The sequence below is a fragment of the Ceratotherium simum genome, chromosome 8 (assembly GCF_057802395.1).
Source record: "Ceratotherium simum simum isolate JZ-2026a chromosome 8, ASM5780239v1, whole genome shotgun sequence".
Taxonomy (NCBI): domain Eukaryota; kingdom Metazoa; phylum Chordata; class Mammalia; order Perissodactyla; family Rhinocerotidae; genus Ceratotherium; species Ceratotherium simum.
In genome coordinates, this window is record NC_141907.1 from 59,610,401 (window position 1) to 59,624,849 (window position 14,449).

At 39.4% G+C, this 14,449-nt stretch overlaps 1 protein-coding gene across 1 annotated transcript in view; it reads left to right on the forward strand.

Moving 5' to 3' along the window:
• LOC101403266 (alpha-fetoprotein-like) overlaps positions 1 to 14,449 on the forward strand; it is a 41,682-nt gene that overhangs the window by 21,223 nt on the left and 6,010 nt on the right. The window contains exons 10-13 of the mRNA XM_087434725.1: positions 1,336 to 1,433; positions 3,344 to 3,482; positions 5,108 to 5,334; positions 12,857 to 12,989. Coding sequence (XP_087290851.1) covers positions 1,336 to 1,433; positions 3,344 to 3,482; positions 5,108 to 5,334; positions 12,857 to 12,989 — 597 coding nt within the window. The remainder of the gene's footprint in view (positions 1 to 1,335; positions 1,434 to 3,343; positions 3,483 to 5,107; positions 5,335 to 12,856; positions 12,990 to 14,449) is intronic.

Consider the following 14,449-nt stretch of genomic DNA (forward strand, 5'->3'; position numbering starts at 1 on the left):
AAAGCATAGCCTATTGGGATAAGGGAAGATTGACTATTTCCACCAAGCAGGCCTGGAAACTGTCCCTATTTCAGGCCAGAAATCATATTGTTCACAGGCAACAGCTATGCATTTGACATGAAACAAGCAGGTGGCTTTACAAATCTTTGACCAGGTGATCAGTTATCCATGGGTTACCAGGAGCCAGGGGGGTTCTGGCTTTTGTTATTCTGATCAATGACTTACATATTTACAGAGGGGGGGCAGGTGAAGTTGAAGGCATCTTTGTCCTGTCTGGGCTTAGCATCTTTCTGTCCCCAGAGAGGATAAATGAAGGTGATTTAGTCTTCTGTAGGTTAGCACTCTATTATACATAGCATCAGCAGTAGACTTCCACAATAATCATTACGATAATAGTAACTTACAGGGGCATGGATGTTTAGAGTTTACAAAGCGCCTTTACAACCAGTGTCGTATTTGATCCTCATGACAGCCTGGTAAGACAGATAATGCCAGAAGTACTAACTACATTTTATAGATGAGAGTAATTGAGTTTCAGAAGGTTCAAGTGACCTGCTCAACCTCACACAGGCAGTAAGGACAGGGCTAAAGGTTAAATCCAGGCAAACAGTTTGCAAATCTGGTAAAATTTTCACTGTAACACACACTGCTTATTAGGATCAGGTGGACTGGGTCTGATTAGTTAAGATGATAATCAGTGCTCCTACCAAAGAGCTAAGCCTGCAAGGTCACTTGTATCTTCCCACTGGAATTTTGTTTGCACAGTTCAAGAACTCTTTGGATGTGAGTTTAGCTCTGAAAATTCCATTTGGTTCACTTCAATGTGTATTTGTGGAGTGCTTTTCTGTATTCAAGGCTTGTTCATGTTTTTATTAAACCATAACTTCTTAAGACATATCTATGTTTCTATACCTATATCTATATCTCTATATCTGTGCTGTTTATGTAAAAAGGCTATATTATTAAAAATAACCAACTTGCACACACACTGTGACCAATCAAATGTAGATCTATAAACTGCCTTTAAGGATCTCTTTCTGGCTTGATGAATGATTTGCCTTCTGCTTGTAAAATACGCTGTTTAAGTCCACAAATGAGTTATGTCACAGGAAACTGAGTATCAGTTTTGCCGTCCCATTTCTTTCTCCACATAGTACATGGCCATTCCTGTTTTAGCAAAACATGTTTTTCGAGATTTGGAAATTCACTAAGTAAATAAAGCCCTGGGTTTAGGAAAACAGTTACATTAAACTATTACAGAAGATGGTTTTGCAATCTTGCCTCAAGATATATTGTTGCAACAATAGATAAACACTGATTATCTTTATTTTTCAGGAAGAGATGTTCCAAAGAGTGGTTCGTGAAAGCCATGAGCGTGTAAAAAATCACTGTGATTTACGTGAGAAATTAGGAGATAGTAACTTCCAGGACAGGTATACTTCTAAGATATTGTCCAGATTTATGCTTGTTAGTGAGTTTTTGTTAATGCTGAGAGTTGCTAGGAGTCCACACTTAACCTTAAAATCTCAGAGGCCAAGGAAAAAATTCGTTCAGAGTTAACCTAGCTATCTCTGTCTTGATAAGATAGATGTCCACATAACCTTGGGTGCTTTTACACTGTTTTCAAGGCCACTTTCCAGATTCCAGTCAATGCCCAGAGGTTAGAGAGTCATGCCCTGGCTGCCCTCCTGCAATCTCATTGGGGCCCTCTCTCTCACACCTGAACATAGTTTGGGGCTTTGCCTGCAATTTTGAGTCAAGGCTGCAACAAAGATCTAATCTAGAGTCACTTTGTCAGTTTCAAGTCAGATCTATATAGCAAATATAGTATTTTCACCATTGAGAGTAGAGATAAACGGATACCTTAGTCATTTGCCAGAGGGAACATACACAACTCCTTGTGTGCAGAAAGCCTGGTAAATCCTATTGTATTTCACAGATTAGTATGTCCAAAAACAAAAGCCAATTTTTCGTTAAGATCTTACTGTAATAGTCTATTTAGAAGCAGCATATTGAGGAAAAGTAAAGTTGGTTATAGTGTCCTATATTATTGAGCTTAAATGAAGCATCCAGAATAATGGATCCAGAAAAATTATTTTTGTTTCAGAGAGAATATTTGGCTTATTACTTTTCTTTTATGTTGTGTTTAGTTGCTAATATCTAGTTTAAGATTAGGTCTGTGGTTCTCGAGCTTCAGAGTGCATCAAAATGACCTAGAGGACTTGTTAAAACACAACCCATCACTAGATTTTCTGATTCAGTAAATCTGGGATGTGGCTTGCGAATCTGAATTTCTAAAGTTACCAGGGATGCTGATACTGCTGGTCCAGGGGTCTCATTGTGAGAACCACTGGATTAGGTTGACTGTTCAATTGGCTGTTATAGCTAAATTCTTCCCACAACTCCATTAAAATATAAGTGCAATGATTAATTCTGATTTTTTGTTATCCTTAAATCCAGTTCTGTAGAGTCTTTCTCCTTAAAACCTCTATCCCTCAATTCCCACCACGACTCTCCTAGTTCAGTGTCTCTCACTTGGATTACTGGAATGGCTTTCGAACTGTTTCTTCTCTAGCTTTGCCTTTTGCCCACCTCCAACCCATTCTTTATACAGCAACCATAATTATCTTAAAAACAATGTAAATCTGATTCTGTAACTAAGCTTTCTTCCCTCCCTTCCTCCAATCCCCAATCCCCCCAATCAAGAAAACAAAATCACATCCAATGACTTTCAAATCCTCCCCTCCTACTTCCAGTCCCTCTCATCGGTTCATTTTTAGTTATTGTCAGATCTCAGCTCACATGAGCTGAGATTTCCCCTCAGAGGCCTGCCTGACTCCCTGGGATGGGATTAGAGGCCATTCTATGTGCATGTGCTGCACTCCGTACTCCTTGCACTACATTGGGTGTACTTGTCTATCTCTCCCACTAGAGTGTGAGCCCCATGGGAGTAGGGGCTGTTTGCTGATCGTTCTGTAGCCCCTCTTTTAACATATTGCAGGCAACCAATAAAAGCTTTAATGGCCTGTGCATATATTTATTTCAAAAGCTGTTTACCCTAAGTCTGATTTTGCAGCCATCCAAACTAGCTAACATAGTATCCTCGATAAGGAGAAAAAAGATGGATCAGAGTGGAGCAATGTGTGATGTGGGAAGAGAATTCCAAGTATACTAAATAAGCCATTGGGCTATTGGAACAAGGACTAAAAGGATAGAATTAAACCCAATTTAACCCCTTGTTCATCCTAAATCAGAAACACCGTCAGATATTGAGGGAAACTGTACAATTCTTTATTTGGGGCTCATAGCCATTTCCAGGAGTAAGAGGAAATTATTCTTTCAGGCTTATAGTCCTTTATACCAAGAAAGCGCCACAACTATCTGCTCAAGACCTGATTATGTTCACAAAGAACATGGCAGCTGCTGCCACCAAATGTTGCCCACTGAGTGATGAGCAACAGTTTGTCTGCATAGAGGACTTGGTAAGCGCGTCTGTGACTTCATGTTAGCCTATTCTTGAAGTTATAATCTCTAACCCCCACAATCAGTCTCGTGTTGGTGGACACATCCGTGAACTGTCAATGGAGCCTAACAATTCTGTTCTCTGGAGAAATTCTTTCAGCTCAGCTCATGTCAATTGTCTTTGATTAGCAGCAGTGGTAAAACTGTCTCATCTCTGAATCTGGAGATGTCAGATTCACTAGACCTTTGTCTGGATCACATCTCAGGGTCTGTTCCTTGGGTTTTCAAGTCGACGAAAGTGATTTTGTCAGCAACTTCAAAGATAATGCTCATTTTAGACTAACATCCTAATCAAACTCAAAAGTGTTAAATTTATTAGATGGAACACCAGTGTGTTCATTACAATGAACAATGTCTTTCCAAAGGCAGAAATAATTGGGTCTATAACTAGGCTATACTTTTTTCTGAATCAAAATATTTGGGAAGTTGAATATGGATATGAGTATTAGTGCAAATGGAATCGGAGGTAGGGCAGGAATGGTCTTGAGGGAAATTTCTTCCAGGCCATAGTGATGCATGCTAAATTATTCCTTTCTCACAATGCAGAACATCCCTCCAGGGACCTACATGCTAAGTCTCCGAGATCTAATCTCTAGGTCTCTCTTAAGTGGTATTATTTTAACACTATTGAATTCTTGTTTGGTGACAGCTTTCTTTGCCCTATTGGTAGAGGGTCTCCTTTATGCTGAACTGGTCTTTCTTCTGATAAAATACAATTGTTTTGGTTGGAGATTTAAAAACTTTTATTATCTAGCACTGCCTTCCTTTTATTTTATTGTCAATTTTTATTCTCTAGTCATGCCTCCTTTGGAGAACTGTTTTGATTAGACATGTATTCCTAAAGCCTTATTTTTAGGTGATTTCTTTGGTTACTTCCAAAATAGATAAACACGTGGTAAATGTTGATGCTTACTGGCCCTCAATTACTTCATCCCCACATACATAAGTGACAGGGAATTTGGGTGGTCATTATACTCAGAGGGGCTTAAAGGCAGGCTTGCAGATAGCATCAGGATAAGTATAAGATACCACACTGGAAGCAAGTTAATGTGACGGTTCTAGAACGGGACAAGTAAATTAAATGAAACAGTATCCAAGAATTTCTTTGATCATTCATTTATTCATTCAACAAATATTCATAGAGCATCTACCATACACCAAGTTCTGTGGTAGTTACAGATGTCTAGTTGTAAAAAACAGAAACAAATTGGATTTGAGCTTAAGTAAGACCGCTAATTATCAGTCTTATATCTGAGTCAAATTAGCTGTACTGTTGACTTGATTTTAATTTGATGGAGCATAAGAAACTCCTGCCTCAGGTCAACAGTGGTCTATAAACTGGACTGGGGAGGAATCTGGAGGTGGGGTCCAAGCAAACTCAACTTGAGGATGACAGGAAGAGGAAGGACAAGGCTGGGAACAAGGCTATAGCTGACACTCTTGCTTTTTCCCAAACAGTGAAATCCAGGCTGAACTAGCAGAAACTAGAATTTGAGAATACTTCTATGGGTAAAAAAAATTACAAAAATAAAAACATAACAATCAAAAACCTTAGGGCTCTTATTTTAATTCTCTTCTGGAAAAGGCAAAGCTGATTCTTGGAGCTTTATGCAGAAGACATGAGGCCGAGCCTATCAATGTTGGTGTGGGCCGTTGCTGTGATGATTCGTATGCCTTCAGGAAGCCATGCTTTGATGATCTGCAAGTTGATGGAACTTACATTTCTCCACCTTTATCCTGTGACCAAGTCATCAGCCTTAAAGGAGAATTGTGCAAAGCTCAGGAGGCGGAATTCCAAACTGAAAAGCAAAAGTAAGGATCTTTGTCTACTTTGTTCTTTACCGCCAATACAGTACTAGGTATAAAGAACTGTAAACTGGATGCAGATATAAGTATTGTGTAATGAATGGAGCAGGTAATGTTATGTTGGAGGTCAAGTAGAATTGAGGATATTCTGCAGTTTTTGCAACTATGGTTATCAAAGTTGCTACCTCAATTTGATCAGTTAATAAGATTGAAGTATACTGATCATAAAATATTAACAGTATGTTAATGTATTTTTCCTAAAATGTGAATTTTGGAACATAAGTTTTATAAGATGTCTCATACAAACAGGGTTCCATGATCAAATAAGTTTAGAAATACTGTATTTCCTTTCTCCTCTTAGAAATTCACTAGACTAGAGTGAAATAACTAGACTTATTGTGGTAATCGTTTCACATTATGTACATATATCGCATCATTATATTGTACACCTGAAACTGATATAATGTGTATGGCGATTATATCTCAATAGAAAATAATTTAAAAAAAGAAAAAGAAATTCACAACTTCCATTAACAGAGGAAGTCAGAGAAGTGCTGTAATAAAGTAACCTGTTTAGCTTGTTTTAACCCAGAATCATCTGGACCACAGAACCTACTAAGATTCTGCAGGACCAGTATGCTGGGAAAGTGCTTCGGAACATTCCATTAGAATGATGTGTGTCACCTCATAATATGTCATTACTTTTACTACCACTCCTACTGTTGCTAGGAATGCCTGTTTTATCTGTTTGGAAGAACGGTTTTGGGGTGATTAGTAATGGGTGCTAGCCGAGTGATAATGTAATGCCTGTGAATTCAACTCCTTGAATTTTTGATTTTCTTCTCCTCCTGCTCATCCACCCCCTGTAATGTAGTTTCTTGCATCACATAAGACTTTATAGTAACTTCTCAGAATATAGGAAAACAAGATATCACTAGACACTCACAATTCTAAAAATAAATATTTAAATGCCATATATGTCTTTTCTATGAAAATATAATATCAAAGAATACTGAACATGGAAGAAAGCTTAGATATTAATCAATCTTTCCCACCTCGAGTTTAGGAAATCCTTCTAAAACACATCGTGCAGTTCCTGCACAAGTATTTCCAGTGACGAGAAGACCATTTGCCTAAGCAGCCTATTTTATCTTTAGATATGCTTAATTAAAAAGCTCATCTTTTCCTGTTAAGTAGAACTCAGTTTGCTTGTAACTTCCAAACAAATTTCTACTTCCAAAGCTACAGAGAGAAATACTTTACAGATATTCTGCATTGCTAGGGAGAGATCCCTATTATTTGACTGTCAACTGAGGATGAGGTAGGGTTGGTATAGCCTATCAGTGCTGGTGTGGGTCACTGCTGCGATGACCCATGTGCCTTCAGAAACCAAGCTTTGATGATTTGCAAGTCAAAGGGACTTACATTTCCCCACATTTACCCTGTGACCAAGTCATCAGCCTTATGTAATATTTATATCTATATCTACCTACCTGATATGTACATATATAGTATATGAAAACAATGATAAATTAGAAAATTTTATGAATCTAAGTTATTACTTTACAAAGTGGTATTCTGATTTGGTTGCTGTTACTGATACTGAAACTAATTGATCAGAAATGTTTCCGATAGAATGCAGTCTCTTTGTATTTGACCAGGATTTCCCAATGCGTGTTCTAGGCAAAAAGGGTTTCTGGATCCAGTCAGCAATAGAATTTAATCCAGTGCTCTTTTTTACTCCTGCTTTCACAGTATCTATTGGAATATTTATTCATTCTACTATATTGTCTACCCTCTTACTCTCCTGCCACTGCAGCCCACTGTCAAATATTTTTTCCCTCATCTTTCCCTTATATAATATATCAGTTAGTTTTTGCTTCATAACAAATCCCACCAAAATGTAGTGACTTAACACAGCATCAGTTATTATTGCTCAAGTGTCTGTGGGTTGATTGGATGTGTCTATTGACCTGGGCCAGCCTCAGCCATTCTCAGTTGGGCTTGTTCAAGAGTCTGTGGTCAGCTGCTAAGTCAGCTGGGAGCTGGCTGGCCTAGGCTGGCCTCAGCTAGGAGGGCTTGTCCCTGCTGCATGTGGGCTCCTGTCCTCCAGCAGGCTAACTCAGCCTTCTTCATATGATAGATGGGAGAAAGGGGAAGTGTGGAGACCTCGTGAGGCCCAGATTTGGAACCATGTGATGCCAGTTCTGCTGTAACGTAGGTCATAAGGCTGACCTCGATTAAAGGGGTGTAGAGATAGACTTCACTTCTTGATAGGAAGCATTGGAAAATCACATTGTAAATGACATGGATACAGAGAAAGGTGGACAATTGAGTCCATTTTTTAGATCAGTCTGCCACATTGGATCATTATGTAGATCATTAATGTAGTTGTTGAAACTACAGAAAATGATATATGTCAAGATAATGGTGGAAAGTGAGGCAATTAACTGGGTCTGAAATTATCAAAAATGAGGGGACATGACGAGGTGGAAATAAATAGGGATGGGGATGTTAGAGTTTGATGACAGGTACTTTGAAGGAGCTATGGCTTTTATAAGAGGATGAAGGAGAGATAGGTTGGAAGCAGTAAAAGGGAACTAGATGCTAACATAAGTGGTGTCCAAGCACAAATAGCTTTCTCTTGAGAGGTCTTAGGGGACGCTGTGTCGTCTGGGGAACCTCATGCTTCATACAGAGAAAGAAAAATTCAGAGAAGAGGCTGTGGATGTTGATGAGAAAGCCTCAAGTCACAAAGGAGACAGAGGATGAGTTACAGAGGGCAAGGAGAGCAGGTGATGGGTCGGATGAGGGATGTAGAAACATCACTATGATGACATGATCTGGGAGACTTGGATTTCTGATTGTGACTGAAGTGACTGAGGCATGATGGGGCTGGTCTTGGAAGTAGCACATGCAGCACACACAACGTTAGGACAGCTAGTCTTGCCCTTGGCTTCTGAGAGCACAAGGTGATTAAGATCTCACAAGTGAGTGGTACTCCCACCAATTCTCCCTATCTCACTTGCATAGACTGACTGAATGGGACGCTTATTATCAGGAATTAGAAAAGAGGCTATCTGTTTGCTGCTGCGGACAAAGAAATGTCTTTCTTAGTGGCATCAATCATCCATCTCTTTACCTTTCACCCCATTCTTGAGCCTAGAGTCAAGAGGTTCCCATGGCCCAGGCATTCTCCCTTGGAATGAATTCCTCTCGTGATGGATGTGATGTTAGAGGCCCCAGGTGTAGTCCACCAAGGTGACTGTTCTAGGAGAAGCCAAAGAGTGAAATTCCAGTTTCTCTGAATCAGCAGGATGCATTGAAAACACTCCAACCCCTGACAGTGGGGCAGGTCCCTTATAGTGCCCACCCCGCTTCCCACCCTCTTCCCATCCTCTTCACGTCCTGTCCTCAGGAGAAAGCACACCGTGGTTCTCATTTTTCCTCCTCCCCCAAGATCATTGAAAGTGGTAGTTTATTTCTAATTAATTTATTTACTCTAAGTCTTGCTCTTGCAGGGTCTAAATATTATTAGTCCAACAATATCTTCTTGCCAAGTGACGCAAAGTTTTTGTTGCCTTTGGGAATAAACACATTCTCATGGTCAGCGAGCACAAGGTTGTTACTTGTTCTGTTTTATCCCAGTACTTGCAATTCTTAAGCCAACTGACCCTTGAAGTCCTTTCTTCAGTTCCCAAGGTGAGCTGATCACAAACTAGACTTTAAAATTGTCCAATAAACACCCAAAGACCATTGTAACATTCAGTTAGCCATTCTTTTTTTAGCTCAGGCTTGATGGCAGAACATAAGGAGAAAGTCTATTTTACTTCCAGAGTGCAGACTTTGCTTTCTCTTGAGGAATTTCTCTGGGCATAGATAGGCACCACTTTCTGTATGTCATCTCACCAAATCCTTACCACAAATGTATGAGGTAGATAATAATATTATTCCATTTTAGTTGTGAGGAAACTAAGACTGAGAAGGCAAGAAGAGCTGGTATGAGATCATGCGATAGGTAAATAGGTTGTTGAGCTGGAATTTGCCCCCAAGCTATCTGGCTCAAAGCACACACACTTAACTACCAACATGCAGCTGTTAGTGTGCCTCAAACAAGATTATAATACTGGTAGTAATTTTTAAAACGTGGAGCTCTTCATATGAAGGCTAAATAATAAAAAGTGTGAAATATTAGGAGACATCTCTGTTCTAGTGAATTCACTGTGTTCTCTGTATCGAGAAAACAGCAGCATAGAGACAGTTAATGTAGAAATTTCTGGAATATCCTGGGAGAATCCATATTAGGAGTCAAAGACCAGGCTGGAAAAAACCCTCCAACTTCTTGGGATAATGACAAGGGCTGTCTTCATGACTTTCACCCCTGTATAATTCTGGGGGACCATCACAGCATAAATCCACACACAAGAAAAGAAAAAACAAGTGAAGGGGCTCCCAGAGGGGAAAGAAAAAATTCAGCGGGATAGTAAAGAGAAGGTAGAAGTTGAGGTCATGAAATAAGATAGAGAAAATAAAAACGAAATAGAAGTTCAAAGTAAAAGAATTTAAAATCCAATTAAGAAAAATATTGAGTTGAAATGTTAATATAAGACTTAAGATAATATACAAAGACTAGAATGTGCTTTAAATGAAATGGTGGACAAATTTAATGAAAATAAAATAATACCATAGAAATAAAGAACTGAAAACAAGTTGATGGTATTGAGGATTAAAAATAGGATTTAAGATTTAAAAAGGTAAATTAAAAAATTTAAAACTAAAAAAATAGGAAGAATTAGGGGAAATATTTTGTGTGTGTGTGTGAGGAAGACCAGCCCTGAGCTAACATCCATGCCAATCCTCCTCCTTTTTTGCTGAGGAAGACTGGCCCTGAGCTAACATCCATGACCATCTTCCTCCACTTTATATGGGACGCCGCCACAGCATGGCCTGACAAGCGGTGCGTCGGTGTGTGTCCGGGATCAGAACCCGGGCCACCAGCAGCGGAGTGCGTGCACTTAACCACTACACCAAGGGGGCCAGCCTCCTAGGGCAAATATTTTTAAATGAAAGCAGTCAGCTTGGTAGGTAGAGAGATGGGGGGGAGGAAGTGGGCAGGACAGGTGAGTCAATCGCAAGCAGATCACAAGTATGTGACATTGGTGGAGGGGGCCCAGCTTCCCAGTGGCACAGAGATCCCCGTTGTAGAAATGGCAGCCTTTATATCTAGAGTGCCAAGGAGAGATGACATGACATCCTGATACCCCTGCTCTGAATCTCATTCCCTGACCTTCTGCTTTCTCATGATGGGAAACTTTTTTTTCTCGCCTGTCCCAGTACAATGGGAGCATTTCTCCTTGTTTAAATAAGCAGCTCCTGGCTAATCTTCCAGAAACTCAGCAGTTATGCTCGGTTTCCCTCTACTGGTCCCTCTGGGGAAGAGCATTCAGAAACCAGATGACCCAGCAAGAGAGAAAAGAAAGCAGAAGTGGTTCAGTGTGACTGAGGGATGGGGTGAGACAAGAAAGAGAAACTTTGGGGATGAAACTAGAGAGATTGGGAGGGGCCAAGCCATGAAAGCACTTGGAATCTCATAGCATGTTAAGTGAGAAAAGAGAAGGCAGATATATATGAGGCAACCTTCCCACCTCCCTCATTAAGTTGCCCTGTAATTGTTGAATCCACAACTCAGATCTTCAGGGAAATTGTGAAGATGCTCATCAATTATTTGCTGAATGAATACACGAATAAATAGGAGAAAAGCTGTGACAATGCACCATTTATTGTGGGAGTCAGGGAGGAGGGAGATCATGGTTGGAAGCAACCAATAATTTGAAAGGAAAGCAAGTTGTGCTATTATGGTTGTTACTATTCAGTGCTATTATTATCTTTGCCGCCATTTATTGAGTGCCTTCAGTGTGCCAGGTACTGTACTCAGCCCTTTAATATATTATTTTTGGTTCTCACAAAAATCTTGCAATGTAGATGCTCAAATTTTCTTTTTATAAGATGAGAGTCAGAGAGGTTAAGCATCTCATGCACCATCACACAAGCTAGTGAGTTGAGGACCTAACTTGAACCAAAGTAGGTTTACTTCAAAGTTTGTACCCTTTTCATGATATTAGAAGAAAAGAGAAGTCCAGATTTTTCATGAAGTAGCAGTAAACTCTGCCCCTTCCTACACCAGCTTTGGCCTCTTGTGGTGCCGAATATCCTAAGCCAGACCATAGAAGTCCCAAATGGGCATTTGGAAATAGGGTAATCAACAGGTACCCATGATGGTTAGAGCTGAGACTTGGGCTGTCCTGTGCTTTTATGGGTGGGTCAGTGAATTGCAGCATTACGAGCAATATCGTTTCTGTCAGAATTTATTCTGAGACAAAATCCACCAAACTCCAGTGGGACATAGACTACATTTCTCACTTTGAATAATTAATTTATTAAAAACTGATAATTATTATTCAAAGATAATATAAATTGACTTGACTATAGATCTAACATACAGACAAATGATATAGAGACACAAACAAGCACAGTGTTTTCTTTCAAGTGGGGTCTAGTTTAGGTCTAATTTAGAAGATTGGGTATGTGTAGAACAGTCAGATAGAAAAAATAATGCTTATATATTCTCTTTCTTTTTAAAATATTGATTTATTTTACTATTAAAGTAATACATAATCATCGCAGAAAATTTAGAAAATATAGAAGAAAATCATAACACTTTTATTCCAACACAGCAGAGATACACATTATAAACATATGTGTATTATAGGAATATGTAATGTCACGTATGTATACAAGCACACACTCCCACAATTGCCCTCTGTCCACCATCAGTCTTCTAACGCTTAATAGTGTAAGTTTTGCACACTCTTGCTATTACCTGCCTATACAAAATTTCACTTCCAGCAATTATCCCCAGAATCCTTAGGGAAGAGTTTATGCAACTCCCTTCACCTCTTCCCCCTCCAGGAATTCTCCAGGCCACTCTCCATGGCACCACTCCTGTGCCACTGGGAACAACTGTGCCCTCAAGGTACTGCTGTCTTCTTCTCAGCTGCAGACTGAATCCCTTGAAATGACAAAGCTGCTTTCTGTTTTGTTGTAAGAACAAAATAATATCTTTCCCACCCCCCAGGATTATACACTTTCAGAAGGTTCCAGGGCAGCCCTGCTTGTGTCTTAATGGTTTGCAGGACTTTAATAAAAGTATTCTTACAGCACTTTTTCAAAGAGTTACCCTGATCCTGCATGATTCAGCTGTGAGTCTAATGGAGGCCCAGCTGGGGAACCACAAAATTACTCCTGTCTTCCACTGACCAAGCCTTTCCAACTGGGTGGAAATCTCTGAGCCTGACTTCTTGTCTCAGGATTTCTCTCAACTCCCAATCCTCAGGCCTTCTGGGAGGGTGGCTCATCTCACTGGTTTGTTATATATGCCCAGACTATACCATTTCCAAGGAGTTTGAAATCACAGTTACAAATGCAATTCAGGGAACACTTGTATTTTTTCTACTCATTTCTGATTCAGGATCCTCAGCAACCTTGTGAAGCAGAAGCTGTATGCAACACAGATGCAGTTCCAATCAATTATTGTGGATTTCACTCACCTGGTGGAGACGTGCTGCCAAGCAGAGAAAAGTGAAAAGTGTTTCCAAGAAGAGGTATGCTTGTTTCCTTGTTTATTCTCTTAGCTCTCTTAGGGTTTATTAAAGTAAAATAATCAAATAAAAATAGAAATACAGGATTGTCATTGCAAGAAAAATCATTTCTCCATTCCCATCAGGAGTGGATTAGGAGAAAATCATAGTCTAGATGGATTGGTGTAACTGACTATATTTAGTTTAGGATATGTTAATATTTATGTTTATTTGAGGAAACTAGGAGTCTTGGACAGGAGTAGAGATGAGTACAAGAGTCATGACACCAGATGGACTGGAGATATTTGGGATTGGGGGTGAGAGGAAGAAGGGTGAATTGAAGATCCTAGATAATTGTAGAAAAATTGTGTCCTTGGAAAAACTGAGACATTTTAAATAATAACAGTTTAAAGACTTGTCTGGGCAAACTGTAGTATTGTTCTAGAAATTTCTAGAGACATAATCAGGCAGAGTCACCAAATGTAGTTCAGGGCTTAACCAGGGAACAAAATGTTGCTAGTGATAATCAATAACCAATCTATAGATAAGAAAGATAGAGTGATATTTATTGAGCCTAATGTGAGCAACAACCCGGAAGTGTTATCTTCCCCAGGGAAGAAAGCACTTCAGAGAAGCGTGGTTTACAGCATGGTTATATACCCTTTCAGAACACAGAACATACATGAAGCATGACGGGAATACAATTTTTTCCCCCAAAGTCACAAGGTTTTGCTGCAGGTTAGCACATACACAGTAGGTCAACTTGACCTTAGTTCTCTGGGAAGAAAAGCTTATCTTCAAAGAAGTACTGATGTCAGTGTCAGAGAGAGGGAGACAAGCATCCCTACCTTTAACGAGTGCATTCTCCCCTTTGGGAAAATGTTTGAAGCAGATGTACAATGCATGTTTGGTGGGCCATAAGTCAGGCTCCTATGGGAAAAATGAGTTTTAGGCCAAATCAGATTTAAACCAGAATGGCTTTCTGCATATACCTCAATCTGTGAAAAAATTATTAATATTTTTATCACATGCTTTTCAACCCCTTTTCCGTTCTAGATACTCTCTGGACGTAACAATTTGCCAATATCCTTTTAAAATGTGTTGTCTTTTATACTTTCCAAAATCCCAATGCAATAACAGTAAAAATATACAAAAAAAGCACATAAAGCGCTCTAGATGCTAAAAAGAAAAAAAACTACCATCGATGTAAGAGATGTTGATGAACTTCTGGAAAAGGAAAGAAAGCCATTGGTATAACATTAACCAATATATCAAAGTACAGATATAGGAGCTCAGAATAGTGACATGAAGAGATGTACCAGCAGTAAAAGATCAGAAAGTCATTGATATTTGAGCTACTTTCGTTCTTGTCTGCTGCCCAGCCCGTTTTTCAAAATTTCTAAAGATTCCTGAAGCCACCACGATCCTTTAAATAAACTAATTTTTACTTAGGTTAGCCAGAATTTGATCTTATTATTTACATC